This window comes from Lottia gigantea, assembly GCF_000327385.1.
Source record: "Lottia gigantea unplaced genomic scaffold LOTGIsca_7, whole genome shotgun sequence".
NCBI classification, from domain to species: Eukaryota; Metazoa; Mollusca; class Gastropoda; family Lottiidae; genus Lottia; species Lottia gigantea.
Genome location: NW_008710370.1, coordinates 4422167 through 4442460, shown reverse-complemented (window position 1 = coordinate 4442460; position 20294 = coordinate 4422167). Strand labels below are relative to the sequence as shown.

At 34.1% G+C, this 20294-nt stretch overlaps 2 protein-coding genes across 2 annotated transcripts; both read left to right on the top strand.

Moving 5' to 3' along the window:
* Positions 1-1480: 1480 nt before the first annotated feature.
* Positions 1481-8734, top strand: LOTGIDRAFT_155178 (hypothetical protein; the record flags this gene model as incomplete). The annotated part of the gene is made up of 5 exons (XM_009065675.1): positions 1481-1494; positions 2869-2996; positions 4637-4693; positions 8207-8338; positions 8691-8734. 5 exons carry the CDS (start codon positions 1481-1483, stop codon positions 8732-8734), a joined length of 375 nt encoding a protein of 124 aa, XP_009063923.1.
* Positions 8735-10042: 1308 nt separating this feature from the next.
* On the top strand, positions 10043-13224 carry LOTGIDRAFT_155177 (hypothetical protein; the record flags this gene model as incomplete). The annotated part of the gene is made up of 6 exons (XM_009065674.1): positions 10043-10100; positions 10139-10312; positions 10672-10775; positions 11340-11512; positions 12107-12204; positions 13115-13224. The coding sequence occupies 6 exons, from the start codon at positions 10043-10045 to the stop codon at positions 13222-13224; spliced, it is 717 nt and encodes a 238-aa protein (XP_009063922.1).
* Between the last annotated feature and the right edge of the window lie 7070 nt (positions 13225-20294).

Sequence of the window (20294 nt, the reverse complement as noted above, 5' to 3'; positions counted from 1 at the left end):
GCTAAGGCCGGGTAAGATGATCGAAATAATCGATTATCGTCGCTAGGAATTTCAAATTTGGATTATCAAATTTCATATTCGATTATATGCCAAAGTTACATTTTCTCCAGTAATCTTAAAATGTACTTTCAGTAGAATACATATATTTTTTCTAATAATTAAAAAATCTGGAGAAAACATTGCAGAATTTTTTTTTAAAAATCAGGTCTTAATTTATTTGCGTAATTTAAGATTGTCGGGGTCACTGCTACCATGGACATGATATTTCTGATTTATATTTTTTTATATACAAATTGTCTTCATAAATTACAAATTGTATACACAAATATATATATAAACTTAATCATATGCTATATTAATCCGTTACCATTAATTCAATTTTCTAATATATAGTTACAAGTATAATATCTAATTCTAAGTGCTATGCATTTTAATTTTTTATTATAATAATCTTAAGCTCTCTCTCTCAAAAAAGTATACAGCTCGGTTTAAAAAGGACAGTTTTGTCAATATGATGTACTCGTGAAATAGAATTTGTGTTTGTAGTTTTGCTCATCGAGGCCTCGACAGTCATCACCACATCCACTCTGGACGATCGAGAGCAAGGAGTTTAACATGGATGTCTTGGACAATTACTAGGAAACAAACTTGCTTATTAGTATGGATCAGGCACGAAAATGGGCACGAGGCAAATTTTAACTTGGCTAGATCATACGTAGGAAAGTTATGTGATCACAAAAACAACTTATTATGGTTTCACATCATCACCTATTGTCAAAAGCCATCGAGAAAAATGGGACATATTTTCTACATATACTGTCAGTATACATGGCAATATTTACCTCCAATTGAAAGAGAACTGATCGGTTCAGTGGGTTCACCGAGTGTCTTGCATATACTTAACTTTATTTTTTATATTACAAATACTATCAAGGCGTTGTTCATTACATTCAGTGACCTTCATAATATCAAACAAAGAACGTAATGCTCGTTTCTTTGTTTTGAAAATTATAGATTTGTTGTGCACAAATTCATCAATGAATATAATTTCTCACACGGTAATCTCGAAGTAGGACATACACATTCGTTTGTCGTTTTCAAGTCAGTCATCCAGTCTCGAAGTACTAGTATCCGGATGAGAACAAATTACTGACTAAACGAAATTCTATTTTTAAATTCTAGCCTTAACATTAGTGAACAATGTTGCTTTGAACCTCTGTTAGTGCCTTCTGTTGAATATAAACATGTTATGTTTGTTATATTTTGTAATCTGTTACCTCTCTTTCTTGCTTTCTTGATAAAATACCAAAATCCCTTCTTCAGTATCTTCAGTACTGTCCTCAAGATATTATTCCACCCCATTTTTGACACACATTAATTGCATTTGAAGCAGGGAAAGTATTTACAAGTAAACCGGTTTTTATATATTTTATACTACAAAACATGGTGGTTGAACATAATAATGATCACATGATCAATCATGGTCTTACTCAGGTATATTGAAGGTGGAAGTTTGCCATAGGTTGAGAGATAAAATCATTAATTATTGAATAGTGTAGATGTTTGAATAAGGTCGATTCTCTTTTTCAATGAAAGTCTTATGAAGCAGATCTGCTCCGAAAGATGTTCACATGTAAATAATATACGGATTAATAGTACCAGTTGTTGATAAATTTTCTGTAAACAGTATATAATAAAACTGATACGACTCTCAAATTTGAAAATAGATTGAAGATTTTATCCCATATAGCAGACGATGGTAACTATTGACAACCTAATAATGAAAACTAAAAATATCACAATGTATTAAAATATATATAGGGCGACCCAGGTTATGAGGGGAACGTGACCTGATTTAGGACATGCCTTTTGCGTTTGACTTGAACCGCACGGAAACTAATTTCGCATTTGAACATGTTGTAAATTTCATCTCATTGACAGTGATATTATATAATAGTGTAGATATCTCTACCTTCGAAGTGACTTTAAGCGTAAACGTAGTCAATAATTCCTTTTGTAGGACGTCACCTTTTTCTAACTGTCCATATAACAGCAGTTGCGTGTTGTGCGTGAACTGGCCCAAAGCAATTTCAGAATTTGTTTTATTGATATCGGGGGCCTTTACAACCCTGTGAGTTATTATGATGTTACGTAACGTAATATCATTCACGGTTGGAGCTAAAAAAAAATTCAAAATCCTTTCCTCGAAGTTTGTGAGAGTTGGTTGGTTGATCGTTTCAACCTCTGTATATGGTCGTCGAGATCATATTCTTAAAAAGACCGTTTTGTAGGTGAAAATAATTCCTCTTCTGATGCTATGCGGAGATTCCGCTTACAGGCATCTTCTCCCAACTTAGACATTTTGGTGAGTTTATAAACACTAATAGGTCAGAAGCAATTATATTTAAAATGCAATATCCAAGTGACCCGAGGGCAAACAGGCTAAAAAGGAAAATTGTATGAGCAATTTCATCTGGAAAAAAATATTCGAGACAGTAATTTTCCAGGAAATAGCAGGCGCCAGAACCAACTGTTATTAACTTCTCGGTAGATAGCCACTGAGTCAGGATGAAAAAAAACAAAATCGACATGAGATTGACCCAGCGACCAACAGCCGATATCGCGATCCCGTTTTGAGAACCACGGACTTAGGTCAAGGTCACGAGATTGGGTTATCATACTTTCCAAAAATTCGAATTTAAATTCAAATTGAATTTTCTGTTCCTGTCAAGTCTTAATGGAAATTACACGGTTTTGATAGACATCGAAATCATACAAATCGGAAAATATTTGAGAACTTTGTACTTTCTACCACTACCACTATAGTAACGGGTCTTAATTGCCTTGCTTTCTTTTTTATCTTTTCAGGTGGGAGAACTATACAATCTTGATAGCAAATTTAACAGACCCCTTCAAAGTAGTACTCATAGCCCACGTTCCTTATGGTGACTCTTACATAGCTCTTGATGAATTATTTATGAGCAACTGCGAAAAAGGTATGGTGTTTTGTTAATCATGATGTCTTATGACCTTCCTCATTCTATAGTTCTACCCAGGAGGATCCACCATTCAAGTATCAGACTGATATTCTCGTAATATGTTGGTTCGTATGTCACATTACTAAGAAGTCAATAATTAACTCGTAATTGGCTTATTAGGATTCCTATGGGGGTGTTCCCACTTTCCCGGCAGATTATCCGGATTAAATTTTTCTAATCCGTATTATTTGGGTTATACGGATTATTTGGATTAGGGCAGATAAAATTCTACTAATGAGCCGATATTTTATTAATTTCATATATATTTACACAACATTACAAGCCAACAAGATGGGAGACAGCATCCCCATACTCTATCATTGTCTTGCACTAAAGGAAGCATTTTTCCTTTGACAAGACCGTGAACAGAATAAAGTTGGTGGAACACTTCTTGAACTACAGTAAAAGTACCATCACAAAACAAGACCTCAGAGCCGGACAAAGTTTTCAGTTGTTAAGAAAATAAGTAAATCGTCATCTTGTTGTATCAGGAAGTCTTCGCCGTTATTGCCTTGTACATGTTGGGAAGGTTGATGTCAGATCGTCGAAGAGAAAGAGTAGGGAGTTCTTTGGCTATTGCTCTGTATAAGCTGCTATGGGTCTTCAACAGCTTGCAGTTCTGAAAAAAGAAAGAAAGGTTAGAATGAATATGGCCAAAAAGATTCTTGGACAGCTCGCAGTTCTAATAAAAAGAAAAAAATAGGACTTATTATTTCCTCCTGTTAGATGGATGGAATTGTTCTACAATCTGCTCTAGCCATGTCTTTTACTGGAGTAAAGCAGTGTGAAGCAGCCATATGGTTCTGGATATCTGTCACTATTCCACTGGATGTATTTATTGATACAGGTGGACTTGCAACATCTTTAGTGCAATTTCTCTTCACTCCTACTCTTTATGCCGAATTTATGACCATGGTAGCAGAAGTTCTGACCACCACGTCTTTTTGAAACAAATCGCACATTCATTTGTACATTTGCCATAATGCAAGGAGATAATAGATAGTAATAGTGAAATACTACGTCCGTCGTTAAACACATGCTTCACTGATAGTGTTCACTCACTTTATTCAATTTTAAAATTATATTTAACATTTGGGTGGAGGTGAACATGGTTTATATCCCTAATATTGCCCTAATCTGATTAATCCGTATAACCCAAATTAGAAAAATTTAATCCGGGTAATCTGCCGGGAAAGTAGGAACAAACCTTCCAATGATTTAGCGGTCACTTAATAAGATAAGATTATCAGGTCGTACAATTTCCATAAGGGAGATAACTCTATGTGTGCCTAAATATACAGTGTATTTAATTACATGACTTCTAACTTACAAATATATCTCTTAAATATGGTTTGGCTAATTATTTTTTTATGTGAAAATGTGTCTAGATTATCACAATCTATTTTAGTCAGTGAGTAAACAAGCTTTTTTAATCGGATTTCAGTAAATTTGATCTCCAAGCTTTTCTACAAATCCTAGCGCTGAGGAGTACTTGATTTATTCGTTAGACATCAATTAATCAAACTATTAGCATGATTTGACCAAGAAAAATAGGCAAGGCAAATTTAAAGCTTGACCAAAATGTCTTTGTTCATCAGAGAACTTACGTGGTGTCAAAACAATACGACAGAGTCCCTTAAAATACTTAAAACGAGGTAATAATCCATTAAACTAAGTAATTTGGAAACTTGCTTAGAAGCGTTTTTCAATAATTACTTAGTTTAACGGATATACCATTTAAGATTCTATTCTATATTCATGACACCTGTGATGAATATATACCTCTTTTTGACCGAAACTAAGATTTCATATTTTATGTCCATTCTAAGAGGTAGTATTGCTTAAAACAAGAATCAGATTTCTTCCCAAGAAACAAAATGTTGGTTGTGTCACAAGCAAGTTTGTCTTAATTTCCTCTGCTGTGGGAATATGAAAAATGTACATGTGTATATATATATCTTCAAACGAATAATTTATCCAAAGCTTACAACTAGAATTAATGCCACAGTCGTTTTTAAATTCAATATGTTATGGCATTCTCATTTCTCGTAAGTCATGCAGAAAGACAAAATAATGAGTTCGAATTAACGGATATGGTTTCTTTTTATTAAAGCTACTTACAGTATACTTCATATTGAAAATTTCCACGCAAGGCTCGTTCGCAATGGTATAATAATTGGACGAAAAGGCCATTGCCATTTTATATCAATAGTCTACGTTCAGTGATTTAAGTTATACTTTTTCTTCAATTTAATATGAAGCATATTTAGGAAAAATTATACAGATAACCATCTTCTGTTCTGAGAATACTACAGTCAAAAAGAGATCTTCTAATTTTTCTGGTGTGTATCTGGGACACTCATAGCACTAATTTGCACCTTTCCAATAATCAGACGTCTGTGGTTCCGCAATTTCTCTAAAACTAAGTGTTCGATGACGTCACTAATAACGAAGGCCTTAAGTGATAAAGCATAATTAGCACTTATTTTGAAATTGCAGGAACCACAGTCGCCCTGCTGAAAATAGGAATGGTGTAAAATAATTCTATCGATGTCCTCGCTACACATACACAATTTTGTAAACATTCAAGTACAGGAAGTAAATTAAGAATTGATAGAAAAAAGTATGTTTAAAAAGTGTAAAAAACAAAATGTGAAACAATTATGCTGAAACCTTAAAAACAACATGTCAAATTGTCACAAAGGTCAATGCAGAAAGCTGAAATACTCTCTGCTTTGATTTTGTCATTCGCAAGGTTTCTATTTAATATATTCAGGAACCCTTACCCGAAAGATCTTGTATCACACAAGGCTTCCAGACAATAATATTTCTTTCTAGTTCCAAGAAAATAAGCTTGTCTTTTACAGTTTTTAAGAAAATTAACATCGCAACAGTCTTAAGGGAATAGTCATAAGGTACCGTGTACACTAAGTTTCGATATTAAGTGAATAATGCGTTCGAACAAATGTAATAAACTCTGTTGTTGACGGTTTAAAACAACGTTCATATCCAATGTCTTTATGTTTTATGTGTTTTATGGCACATATATTTCACATTCGATTTTAGCCAACAGCGGAATCAAGATTGTGTTGAAGTGTACTAGTTTTGTAGGCTTTAAGGACTAATATTTATTTTTTAATACATTTACCTCCATCTTGGAGACATTGTTGTTTATTCTCTATGTTGATGCCTTCATAATATAGTCTACCCTATAATTGCATTGCTTTAAAATGATTAAAGAATACACCCATGCATCATGCCAAAACTAGCATCATATGTAAATGCTAAATATGCCCTAGAAAGAAATTGTGTGACGGAATTACACAGTATTGTGACGGAAAAACCAGAATTTAGAATTTTTCATGGAACCCGGTTCAAAGAGATATCCTCTATAAAAAAAAATGATCGAAGTGTTGAAGATACACTGAATATTCATAACTGCCAAAAACCTATTTTCCTCGTATGCACATTCGTAAAAGCAAAATAAGCATGTGTATTTACAGCGACAAAACACCGGCATGGAAGAAAGTATCACATCGTTTTCCTTCAAATGGATTTTCCAGAAAATTATACATGCAAGTTTACGAAAGAAATTCAAATTGTGCACTGGAGCCAAAGATTGTCTACTGCGAGTCCAAAGCTGTAATTGTACTATAAAGGGGAGATTAAATCTAGATTTATTGTCTCCAACGATATTGACCATGATAAACGAGCTTCAGGATTCAACACTGATGTTTGAAAGACCGTGAACGAGATTGCCTATAGTAAAATCAGTGGATATTTGGTCGAAGTAATTAACAAATCTAATTTTTTTTACCCGAGACTGATTTTGCATCATTTTACAACATTTAGAGGATTTCCTGTACACCAGCAACGAGAATGACCCAAATGGCACTCTTAAATGAAATGAATGCAAATGTTATGGATTGGCACTTTAATTTATTAATACTGAACAACCAATATCAAAATCCAATCGACTATCAAAAGAGATTCAAACGAGGATTGCCCATAGGAGATGTGCCAGATTAATTGGGGAGAGGACCGATGAACTGTTTCCATTAATGATGTAGATGTACATGTTACTTGTTAAATTTATTGCTGTTATTTATGTTATGATTTCAGATTCTTTCTAAATAAACTGTCATATTTTCTAAAAAAAAAGGAATTTTCCCTACAATTCCTTCTCAGGGGAACGACTTGAACCTTATAGGCCACCCCACTCCGTCGATGTAATATTTTGTAGACGCGATACAGTAAAACCTTGTTTCAAACTGAACAGTTTACCCTGTAGTTGAACAGTGCCTCTTTGGAGAAAAGAAAGCTTGCATTTCCATACATTGAGGGTGCATCTTCGATAATGATTCGCTTAACGCTCTACAGCGACCTTTTATGACACCCAGGCATATTTTTTGTAGGGATGTTGACGATATTATAGTTCATAGGCTTGAATATTTTGATTAAAATATTTAAAAAAATCGTCCTAAATTTGAAAAACTTCAGAAGAGGAAGGAGATTATAATATATAATCTGATATATTTGGATTACTGTTGATACAAAAATATTTTGACAGCTACCAGTATGCGTCTGTTACCATGACTGGCAAGCTATTCTTTAAAATTACATGGATTGTTTCGACAAACGTAATTATATAGGATCTTTCCAGGGGCATGTCTAGATTATGCACCAATCGGTGAGCTTAAGAATGCATGATTTAAATGAATATTCTGTAACATTTACTCCAGACTTGCGGTTCTAAACTTAATCTATTTAAATCCACATAACACACGTATTTTAAGGTGTATTCCTCCATTCATATTACGACCATATTTTGCCATCATATTAGTTGTAATATTAATTCGAAAATATTATTATGGGCATATTTTCATTGTTGCAATTGTTAATAACACAAATAAAACCAAACCATGCCCATGAGCACCCGTCTTTAAACAAGCGTTTATAACTTCTCTCGAAATGTAGATATGAGAATAAGTTTTACTTGTACAACTTAAGTAGAAACGCAGACAGAAAAAAGTCAATAGTCTGAAGATCACTTAGATTGTAACTCCTGAGTTACATGTTTTAACATTTCCATATCGCTCTACAATTGATATATTGAGCACTATTGTAACAGTCAAATTTTTTGTTATTGACATTGTTTGTGCTTACAGATGCCTTGTTGAAATCTGGATGTTTAAAAGACGAGTTTAGATGCCAATCATCTCTATGTATTAGTAAAGATAGAATATGTAATTTACATCATGATTGTTCAGATGGGGAAGACGAATCATTGACTGTTTGTGGTAAATATTAGGCGTTTCTTTTGCTTAAATTTTTTTTATATATATCGTTCAGATAAGTAACGATGTATAGTTTTCATAGATTTGAGTACGCAACCTACAAATAAAAATCACAATGCCCTTTTTAAAAAAGAACAACACCAATGGGCATCAATTATGATCATAACATTTAGATCGATATCATTTTTTCCCCACTGAACCATTTGTTATCCTGGCAGTTCCCGGGTTTGTTCAGTGGTTGAATTGGAAGAGTGAGGCCGGGAAATATTCATGTATGAGGGCCCTTATGGGCAGTCATAAGTCTCAATAAGGACATAATATTTTCCCTTTATTTGAATTTGTATTTATTTTCTAGGGATGGGGCCCGTTCATATGGTTCAACCAGTCCCTATAGGTTGAGCAACTGGGTTTTGTTTGTCTCTGTTTTAATAAAAGACAATCGAGCGCAATGCTTATTGTGATGTCACATGATTTTTGGCCTCTGATTCGAAAGATAGCTGGTTAAAAGTACATGCACGAGTTTACATTAAAAGTTTATGTGATTATCTGTATTGACCAATTTTTAAATCTTTGACTTCATTAGAGTCACGTTTTATTTGATTATTTATAAACTTGACAGTTATTTGAATATAACACACATTTATGATTTAAAGAACTATAATTTTCTGTATTGATTTCTGTCGTTTGGCGTCCTGATAACAACCTTGGAAATGTCATTCTCTGATTAACGTACGTAATTGGCAAAGATTTGTGTCAATTTACCCTCGCTCTAAAGATCATGTCATATCAATTATATATCAAAAAACAAATTTCGTGTTTTGAAATTGTTTGAAATTCTGGATAATCGGTTTATGACCACTTGAAATTAGTCGAATTTAAAAGTTCCAGACTCTCTCAATAAATTTACTGATTGTATAGGATTACCCTTAACAAAGCCTTTCAATGTATTTTCAAATGGAGTAAAAATTCTTCTACTTGCAAGAAGACTAAAAACACTACATAATTGGAATCTCTTTTTGTTAGTGACAAATATCCTCAGATTATGCGACGCTTTTAGTTGTTTCAATCAGATTGGCAAATTTTACCCCCCACAAAACAAGTACAATATCAAAAAGCCAATGTGCTATATTCTATAGCTTAACATAAATATGTAACGTGTACTCGAAATTACCTACATTAATTGAAAACGTAGACAATGAAACCTTGAAGGCTGTAATTTTTGTAAATGAAATGTATGTAGTTTTACGTCCTACTTTTCTGCATCGTGTAGGCTAATGAAGACGGGCAGCACTATGCAGGGTGTAGTGAGGAAAATATTTTCGATTTCTGACTTTCGAGGGATTTGTAACGTGCACAGCCTGTAGCACACGGGGCCTCGGTCCGAACGACTGGACGCTTTACCATGTCAGCCCTTCTTGATTGCATCACTGACAGGGGAAGCCGGGATGAAAATCCAAAAATATTTCGACCTATGCCGGAATTGAAACCTGGACCTTCGGGTTAGCGAGCAAGCGTCTAACTCACTGAGCCACCGCGGCTCCCTGTTACTTTTGTAATCTTGGTATTATCTGTTGCAATCGATCACGAGTTACTTCCCATAAATAACGTTTGAGGAATCTTCCAAGCTTGTTGCCAAGAGGCATTAAACATGATTAGATGCATAAATAAAACCCACAGAGTCGGTAGTAAGAGTACGGAATTTTAACAATGGCATTTGTTTGTATAAATATATTTTATGTTATGTGTAGTTTAAGGGGACCATTGGGTTGGCGTGTAATTTTTAAAGCGATGATTGCCTTTCAGAAAAATTACCAGATTTTGCTAAGGTTACATTTGAAGAATGTAACTTTGTTGGTGGTGGATGCTGGTGGCACAACTTACCATCAACTACTGTACAATGGGAATTGGCGAGTGGTGTTGCACCTTCCATGATGGGACCAAAACATGATCATACCACATCATTATACGATAAAAGTGGTACGTCAGAAAATTGATAGTTTTTAATGGTGGCTGCATATGATACGAATCACATTAGGAGATATACTAGATTTTGATGATGCCCAATGAAGGCATATCGCATGAACTTGACTTTCTGAAACGTAGTGACACTAGTATCACAAAATGCTTGTACTTGCATATTCATTGCAATGCTAGTTCACTCTTTACTGACTATTCCTCAGTTGTCGAAAAAGTAGGTTGTGTCAGCTAAAATCGATAATGGACGATCACAGCCGTACAGAACTGTATGTAGCCCAACATCTGTATTTTGTTGTCACAGATATGCGTCTTTAACTGTTCGTTTATTTTTGTTCATAGTTTGATTATAATACATTTAGGTAATTATGTATACATGAGAACCAGCAATCAGAAGGCAGGAGAAAAAGCCATATTAGAAAGTGCCTTATTTGACCCGCCATATTTTAACGATGGCAGTTGCAAGGTAAAATATTTTTTTACTTGGCCATTTATATTTCAAGAGTTTAAATGTTATTCTTTAACTCAATTAGTACATAAATTGTTTGCCTCTGTACAATGCCAGCTTCCCGCTATTGGTGATACAAAAATGCAGAGGAGTCATCATAGTCTCATGGAGCGTCTGAGAGGGTTCTCCCAATAAAATTGTCCAAAGTATAATTGATTATGTGCATTCTGAAACATATTTTGAGGCAAAAATGTATTATATTCATATTTTTTAAGTTGTTAGAAATATAGTGATGATAAAATTGAGGATGCAAACAATTTTTTTAAAGGGGACCCATTTGACGCTGCGTAGTAAAAAAAATGGCCCATATTAAATTTCCACCAACCAGTCATTTTTGAAGTAATTATTAACAAATTGTCTTGAAGAGGGTATTTTCTTTTCTTTCATCATATCGGCAATAACTGTACTTTGGAACGTAAACAAGGCACCTACGACAGTCTCGCAGTCTAAATTTCAAGTCGGTAATGCAATATATTTAAACAACCATGCTCGTTAACTCATACCCCACCTTTTGGATTTCAGGTGCGTTTCCATTATCATATGTACGGTAAACACGTATTCCGATTGCAGTTGGAAGTACGCAAAGTATGTGATCCAGACATAAAAACTATGAAACTGATTTGGAGTCGAACTAGACGAGTAAAGAGAAATGAATGGATTTTCGAAGCTATACCACTTGTTAATATAACTGAAAAGTACGCCATAATTTGTTTATTCTATTTTTATTCTGGTCTCTACTAGCTTTTTATAAACATACGCCCCAGGCTTTAATTATGAAATTATCTTATAAAGTATATGAATCACGTCTTCATTTGTGAACTGATAAACATAATACAATAAGGCTCCTAAGAGTAATACTAATCATATGTAATGGCTCTAGAATTAATGTATTTGGCACAGATTCTCTGAGTACAACAAAACCTACAGTATAACATGGTTATGTACCACTATTCTTTAATATTTCATAAGTAGAGCCGCTTTGGTAGCAACAAATCAGCTCGACGTATTTTGGTCGAGGATGGGATGTTGTCTTCAACCATGGTCTTTTCTTACACCATACATAAACTTGCTAAAATGGGAAATAGTACATCCAAAATGATTCGACGAACCTAATCTTGTTCAGTGAGTTCGCTTACGTTGCCAATACTCCTAGTCTCCGATTTGCAATTAAACGGCCCTAATGAGGATTGTTTATTCAACCCAGGCAGTACGGCGTGAGTTTTGGTCAATTACATTCTATCAATCTAACGTTTCCTGTAATATTATTGTATGAGTCATTATATTTGCAGATTTGTGTTGCGGTTTACTGGATTTGTTGGATATTTGACGAGTAAGGGTGATATTGCACTGGATGATATAACATTGAGCCCAGAATGTTTCAAACCAGGTAAAAGATAACCAATTCCAGATTTATTTTTATATTCGTCGTTACTAACATTAAGTCAGTAGGATAAAAGCGTCTGTCGACTCATGTTTGGTTTAACTAGGTGCAAACATTTAATGTATGATTTGTACTAACAGTACTACATCTACATTAGCAATACATGTATTTTTATTGGGCAAGTCTATAAAAAAAATCGATTCGACAATTAAGCCTTGTCAATGGAGGAATAAGTAAACAAAGCTATGAAAATCTATATCAAAATTGTAAGCCTTTTTTTTAGAAAAATGTTCATATAAAATTTTTTAAATAAACACTGACAATTTTACTACGATTTGATGATAAACATAAAGGAGCACGTCAGACGATTTCGTGAGACAGGGAGGGATTTTTCCTGTGGGTCAATATTTTAGACACTAACTCAGCGCCTATCTAAAGAAGTCGTGGATTCTCAGTTCGTACAAAAACCACTGAATATTCCCAAAATACACCTGCTTATAATATATCATGCAGCACCATCTGTAATTGCATCAGCTATCTTCGAGCTTCACTGAATTTCACGATGTAGTGCATGTGTAGCATAGTACCGAGCATTGCAAACGCATTTATGGCATCTATTCTCTCTCTAGACACAAAACATTGGATACCCTTTTTCGTGCGATCTTTCGTAAAGCAAAGGCACTCGATTTAAACAGCTTTTGTCATACATGTCAATCGACGCGATATGCAGTCTAAAGCATATGTATATTAGACGGAGTCCATTGATCCATTCCATTAGAGGTCATAAGATGTAGTATAGATGCAGGAATAAGCTCGCTTATGAGAAAGGATAAAGCTGCCTTGAAATTTGTGGCTGTGTAGGCGACCGCGTTATTGTTTTTTTTTTTTTTTTTAATGTGAAAAATTTATTTTACAGAAACTGTTAACATCACAGACACGAAAGTTGTCGATCCAATATGCCATAAAGGTAATTTTCTGTTAAGTTACTTAAAGATATTGCCAAATATGAAATTCATTTTTTGGTGAAAAGTAATGCGATTGTGTAATATTAAGCTAAGCTTATACACGAATCAGAGCATCAGAAATAATAAAATTTAATTAAAAAAAAATAATGTAAAACAATCTGTCGTGAGCCTTGGAAGCTGGTTTATAAGAACTGTATACGGCACACTTTTACAATGCTTACAAGGGACATTCCGCTTTTTTGTGAAAACTATACACCAAAATTGAGAGAAACGTGCCCTTTTAACGTATCTGAAGGTTTTAACTAGAACTAGTTTCGTCAAAAATATTTCAAAACATTACGTAAGGTTTTTAATTTTTTGGAAGCTGTAAGAAAACTAGTATACGGATTAATTTACGACGTTTTTGATAATGAAAACTGTTTACAAAAAGCGTAATACCCCTTTAAAAAAATTCCACCATACATTCCATTAAAAAATTATAACAACACGGTATTTTGCAACAATATTGATTTATTTATTTATTTTTTTTTTATCTAATTTCGATCGATGGTTATATATATATATTTATATTTGAATAGTTAAGGACATAAAATTTATTTAGAAATATTTAGGGTGAAACTAAAATAACTCTTCCCTGTAAGTGATGCAGGTAATAGGGGATGCCAAGGAAAATGCGTCTAGTCGTTCAGGGACAATAAAACAAGGCACCATGTGCACGTTAAAGATCACTCGACATTGGAAAAAAACATAGACTAAATGGATATCGCTCTCTAATTATAAGCAACCCAGCTCAACTCCATTCTAGCTACGGTAATAATCCATTCGATTCTGCAATAATAAACAGCTGTCGAAACCCGAATAGATTTTCTGTAAAATTTTACATCAATCAGGTGTTGAGTGTCCTTAGAGAGGCTTACAATCTCAACTAATATTAATTGCATATACATTGCTAGTTATACTTATGTTTTTATATGAATAGTAGACAGGGCGACTCTGGATTTACATCAAAACAATCGAATAGAAGGTTACTAAATGGAACGAAAGGTTAAATGTAAAAGTAAATTAATAATTAATCCTTTTTACCATTCAACGGCTACGTCCAATTTGTTTTATAGACATTTAATTAAAGTAAACCGTTTATAGAGTTTTGTTTGCGTGAAGTACGGTAATATCGGACATTTTATAATTTCTTAGATTCTTTTGTATACTTCGTACCTAATTTGTACTTGTGTATTTGATTGCGATTTTATATCGTGATGTGGTAATTGCAAGTTTTCAATTTCAGAATTCATGGCCATTTTACTTGATTTTTATTTTTTTTAATTTTCTCGTGAATAATCCAGTAATTGTATTTTCCTACGAAAACAAAACAGGTATGCTGAACTGAACAGTAAAACCCCTTTAGCCGTCAACTATCCGGATTCAAGAGGGGGTGCCGGTTTAGAGGAAAAAGCCCTCTATCGCACCGCTCTCATTCAGTGAACGCTTTGATACAATTAAAAAAGAGCTCGTGATTGTAAATGGAGTTATTGCCCTTGTTACCAAATAATGCAAATATTATAGATGGCATTTTCTGACAACTGGTATGTAAATATACATGTAATATATTTTTTTCGGGGTAAAATCAATTTTCAATCTCTTGTCTCTTTTTTTTTCCAACCTGTCAGGGAGACAAAAGAAGAATATTCAAACAAACACTTTATTATGTGCTTCGCTGGATTGGTAAAAGTATGCTCGCCGATCTTAACACGACGTTTATATATTATTTTTAATATTCCAATAACATAAAGATATAACTTGTAATAGCAACATAATTTTACATCCAAGAACTTTTTAATGTATTTTATTGATTGTGATTATTAAGATGTATTGGAATTGAAAATGCTTTGGCTCTAGATCTTCATACATATCACAAATACCTGAAACTAATGGGAAATCGTGAGATGATGTGCAATGATGACAATTTTCGGTTTTGAAAATGAAGAAATTTTCAACTTCATGGTTATGATTTCATTATTTCTGACTTAAATTTCGAGAAATAGGAATAGTTGATTAAATCTTAAAAGGATACTACGTCTTAGGATGAACATAAAATTTTAATTTTGCTCAAATTTCACCAATAACAGTATATATCCATCAGTGGACTTACCTGGTGTCCTAACTATACATCAAAATCCCTCTATAATCCGATATATCCACAAAATCAAGTAATTAATTATAAAACGCTGAATGCATCCATTAAGCGATTTTTAAATCGCGAGTCTAGGAAATCCGGTGTAATCACAAGGGAAGTAACTCTCAAGTGGGGTTTTCCGTATCCTTGACCTCTACTCTTGAATTTACCTCGACATTGTCAGACATATTTTGAAGACGGAATAATAATGCCACGTAGGAGATTAAGCGACTCCGCCAAAAAGCAATTCATATAATTTAGAATGAATACTCCACCACTGACACAATTTCCAACGAATATTAATCATTGGTAAAGTTTGTTTGTATACACCGGAAGATGATTGTTTCCTGTTTTAGCTTTGATTACCCAGATTTTTTTTTCTCAAACTGAACGGATTCATCGCTTGCTCACTTTTTTTTTAAATTCGGATTATAGTTTTATTATCGCTTTTTCAAACTTGATAAAGTGTGGGATGGATACTTATTTACTTATTTAAGCAATGGTCACTATTTAACACAAATATTAGCCACTCTGAGTGTATTCTAATAGGTAGTATCCCTTTAACATTAGTGCCAAGTTTAAAACATCTAAGTAGTAAATAAATGATAAAAAATGGCATAAAACAAGAAACATTTTACTACAAAATTCTTCGGTAGTTTCATATGAACGACATCAACATTTATGTTCTGGATCATTTTATGGACGTGGAATTTTTCTCAAAAATTAAACTATTACTAGGACTTCGAATGATTATTGTCCAAACTTGTAGTAGTCATTCTAAGTAAAATGTTCTAATAATATGTGTGAAGATTATAGCTAATAAAAATAAGTTCAAAAGATTTATATTATTCATAAACTATTATTGGTAGTTTCTTCCATCGTAATAAGTCTTTGTTTAGAATAATTGTTTTACAGGTGTTGTTCTAGGTCAGTGATTATTATACACCTGTTGATTTATTAACTTATGTGAAGGAGAGATGTTACACGCGACATCTTGGAATACGATTTGTAGGCGATTTCTTTTTTGTGGGTGTTAGGCAGGCAATGCATTGACATGCAGAAAACACTGTTTGCAAAAAAGTAAAAAACGGCTAGTATTTTGCTATACATTACACATTCGTGTCACAATCCGCTAGTTTGTTTCGTATGCTCACAATATTGATCTACCTACAAGATACTTCAAAGACACTCTAAAAAGTAAAAAATCATGTTGTACTTTGTATGTTTCCTTGGAGTTGATGAAAACGTAACAAAATATTGATAATCATTCTTTAGTATGGTGATTGCGGCATGGAGCATTTGCCCTTTTTTTGATAATTAACTGTAAATTAATCCATACTATAATTTTCTCCACTTTCATATAAGTTTGAACCTGGAGGGAGGTCTAATTTCTTGCAATTCTACTGACTGTGACCATGAAAGGAAAAGGATAACAGGATTGTAAACGGTATAATGTATTAAACTAAATCAAAATGTACTGGAAAAGGAATGAAGGAATATGTTTTTATGTCTTACATTTTCTACTAGTTATGGGGCTTATAAAAACGAACAGCTACATGCATGTAATCTTGGAAGCCTATACAGAATAATAGGAATAAAAAAATAGCGATCGCCATCGTAATACGCCCACAATTGTAATGGCAGCCAAGTCGTCCGGGAGGTTGACAAATGCTATCAGTAAATGAAAAATATTAAAAACGAAAATAAATTTGACTAATATTCACAAATACTATATAAAATTAGAAAGATAGTATCCAATTGCTATGTATACACCGAAGAAACGCATTAAAGAGGTCGAAATTCAAGTAAATTGAACTAACGAAAAAGCGGAAAACACTCTCAGAAATTGTAAAAGTTCTTTTTAATATAATAACGAATGGTTTTGTTCGTGTTTCATTTTTTGTCTGGCTTTGCTCTTTTTTTCTACAGAAAAATCTGTCACTGCTAATCACGTAACAACTACGTAAGAGGTACTTTAATGACATACATTATTAACTAGATTAAGAACCTTTCCGCAGCCAAGATGTAAGAGGATTGAACGGATGTAAAGAATTTGAGCATAAGGATATGAAGGTTAAGGTTCGAAGATCCAATAATTAAGGTGGATGTGTGTACGACAGGGTGCTTCTATGTTGATTTGTCATCGAATAGTTGGCTATGTGATACTAGTTTGGTCGACGGGGTAATGGGTGATGATTTGGTAGTTGATAAAAAAAGCAGCATTAGGGATTGATTAAGATCTGGTTCGTGGAAGTGATGGAAAGGCACGACTTGAAAGGTTGGCGGAGGATTGATCACGTGGAGTAGATGGATGGCTGCACTTGCCTCAATATTTAGAGTAGACTAGATGTTGACTAAATGCTGGTGTCTTCGGTTGGGCGGGATATGTTGACTTGAACCTTGGGTTTATTTACAGTCTGGGTAAATCTGGAAATGAATGTCTTGGAGCGATGGAATGGAGATGGGTCCTGGGAAATTAAGGCACGGATGGTTGCGAGCCTCTCCTTGGCTTGGTGGCTTGGTAGTGGTCGATCAGAACCTGGATTACCTTAGGTTCGGTTGAATGTTCTCTCCAATAGGTGAGGCTTTTATTATTAGGCGGATAAACTATCTCTTGAAAATGAACTCTTGAAAGTGAAATGAAGTGTCGCCTCGATTCGTATGTGGTAAACTCAATGAGATTTTATGGGTAAAGTGATATGTTAATTGGGAAATGAACAACTTTATACTGCTTTTCTTGAGTACACGAAGCCTCAGGTCTCGTGCACTGTCAAATTTCCATTTGAACACGGCAGAGTTGTGATTTTATTATTCGCATTTACATTTAGCAAAACCAGAGGCATCTTGTATTACGTTTCAGTTGTTGCATACAATATTAATTATAATGTTTACTACCCTTTATCTTTACTCAAAGAATAGTGCTTGAGATATAGGGATTTATGGGGTTCAGATCGCACCTTAGCAATCTTTCGAAGGATTTGGAGGGAGATTCATGGTCTTGAATACGTTGGAGGTCTGAATTCTGATCCACAACACAATACATATGTGAGGTTCACCAGTACTAGTAAGCCCCATATTCCACCTGACGTTCGTGGGAGAGGGACAAAGAAGCCATTAGCATTGCATCTTAATGAAAACGGTTTCTAAACTGTCATTTTGCCCACGTCATTAAAAAAGACGTAGGTTAACTTTTGTTTGATATCAAATAGTTATGATATCGTCTGTTTTAGTGATAAAATCCGGTGCATGAGATTTCGGTTGATAGTTTAAAATCGATAAAAGGTGGTAAATGCCGTTTTCCTCTAGGTGAAAAGGAAAGGAAAAGCTTTTTTTAATAGAGCTTTTTTTGACTTCCATTTGCATCATTTCAATTTGCCATTAGATATTTGTGATTCCTGTTATTACAGAAAAAACCTTGCCGCAATACAATCACTTTTGTGAAAGTGACTCATATCATTTGAGGCATAGCTACTTCATAAAACCATAAAGATGTGGGCACACGAGCAGTCTTGGTCTGAGACTTTTGTCACTGATTAGAGTCTTGTCTTTAGTTTCACACGAGGAGACAAAAACGTCCAGTCGGTTGTTTTCCACCTCGTGCGGAGAATCAGGTTGGATGATGACGGCTTGTCATGCATACGATAAAACTATCGGAGACAATTAATAAAAAAATTTGGAAATTATAAATCCTGTTGGCGACACGATAATCTTGCCGTGGAAGCACAGGTACACGCGAGAGTTTAATCCGACCAAGACAGCTTGTATGCCTGCACCTTAAAACGCATGGTTTCGAATGATGAAAATCGATGCCATCAGTGACACCACATAACAAGTTTAAAATTCAAAATAATGTAGATGACAAGAAAAGTAAAGTGCAAAAATGCATAATGTGGCTTCCATTCAGGTATTATCAGATTTTATGACGTCATATCGAAATGGACAGACCACAGGGACATATTAGCGACACTTTTGGACTGACGATTGATGGGAAGACACCTGCATTATACCAGTCTACAGGATGTAACTTTACGTCTCGTTTGAATATACCTAGTGTTTAGACAAATAAGGTTCGTCTATAGTATCAGCCGTTTCTTTTGCGATTCTGTAAGTATGTACGATGGTATAAAACCAGAGAAATGGGTTTGGGGATAAAGATGTCATAAGAAATTAAACCTTTATAGGACTGAATTTATAGTCTTCTCATTATATTTATAGTCTTGTTATTTTCCACATCAAAAAGTGTAAGAATAAAAAGGGCGTATTTTCAATCATTCCACTCGTAATAAAAGTCGAATTTTAAGCTTAAAACTGACCAAACTTTAAGAAATCTATTACATGTACTTCGCCTTCATTGTCAGATTTCCTCTTATAAATTATATCGAGATTGACAGACCACAGGGACAAACTGGCGACACTTTTGGACTGACGACACCTCCATTGTCTCAGTCCACAGAATGTAACGTCACATAGTCATCGTTTGAATATATCTGCATCTAACATTAGTGTTCAGACAAGTAAGATTATTCTATACTATCAGCCCATATTGGCGTTTCTTTTGCGATTCTGAAAGTATTTACGATGGTATAAAACCAGACAAATGGCTTTGAGGATAAAGATGTAAGACTGACCTTATAGTCTTCTTATTATATTTATAGTCTTGTTTTTTTACACATCAAAAATGTTTATTCATAAGAATAAAGAGGGCGCGTATTTTCATCGATTCAAGTCGTAGTAAAGGTTGGTTTAAATGTACATTGTAAGCTTAATACAGACCACAGAAATCTACTATTTCACCTTAAAAGTTTTGTTACCTTTTATAAATTGTGTCCGTTGGTTACTATCCATGTACATAATAAAGATTCAAATCACGGATCATCTTTAGTTTTTGAAAAGCTGAAAATAATTCATTTTGTACGAACCGTCACACTTGCACAATTTTGGCGGGTTTTTAACGCACC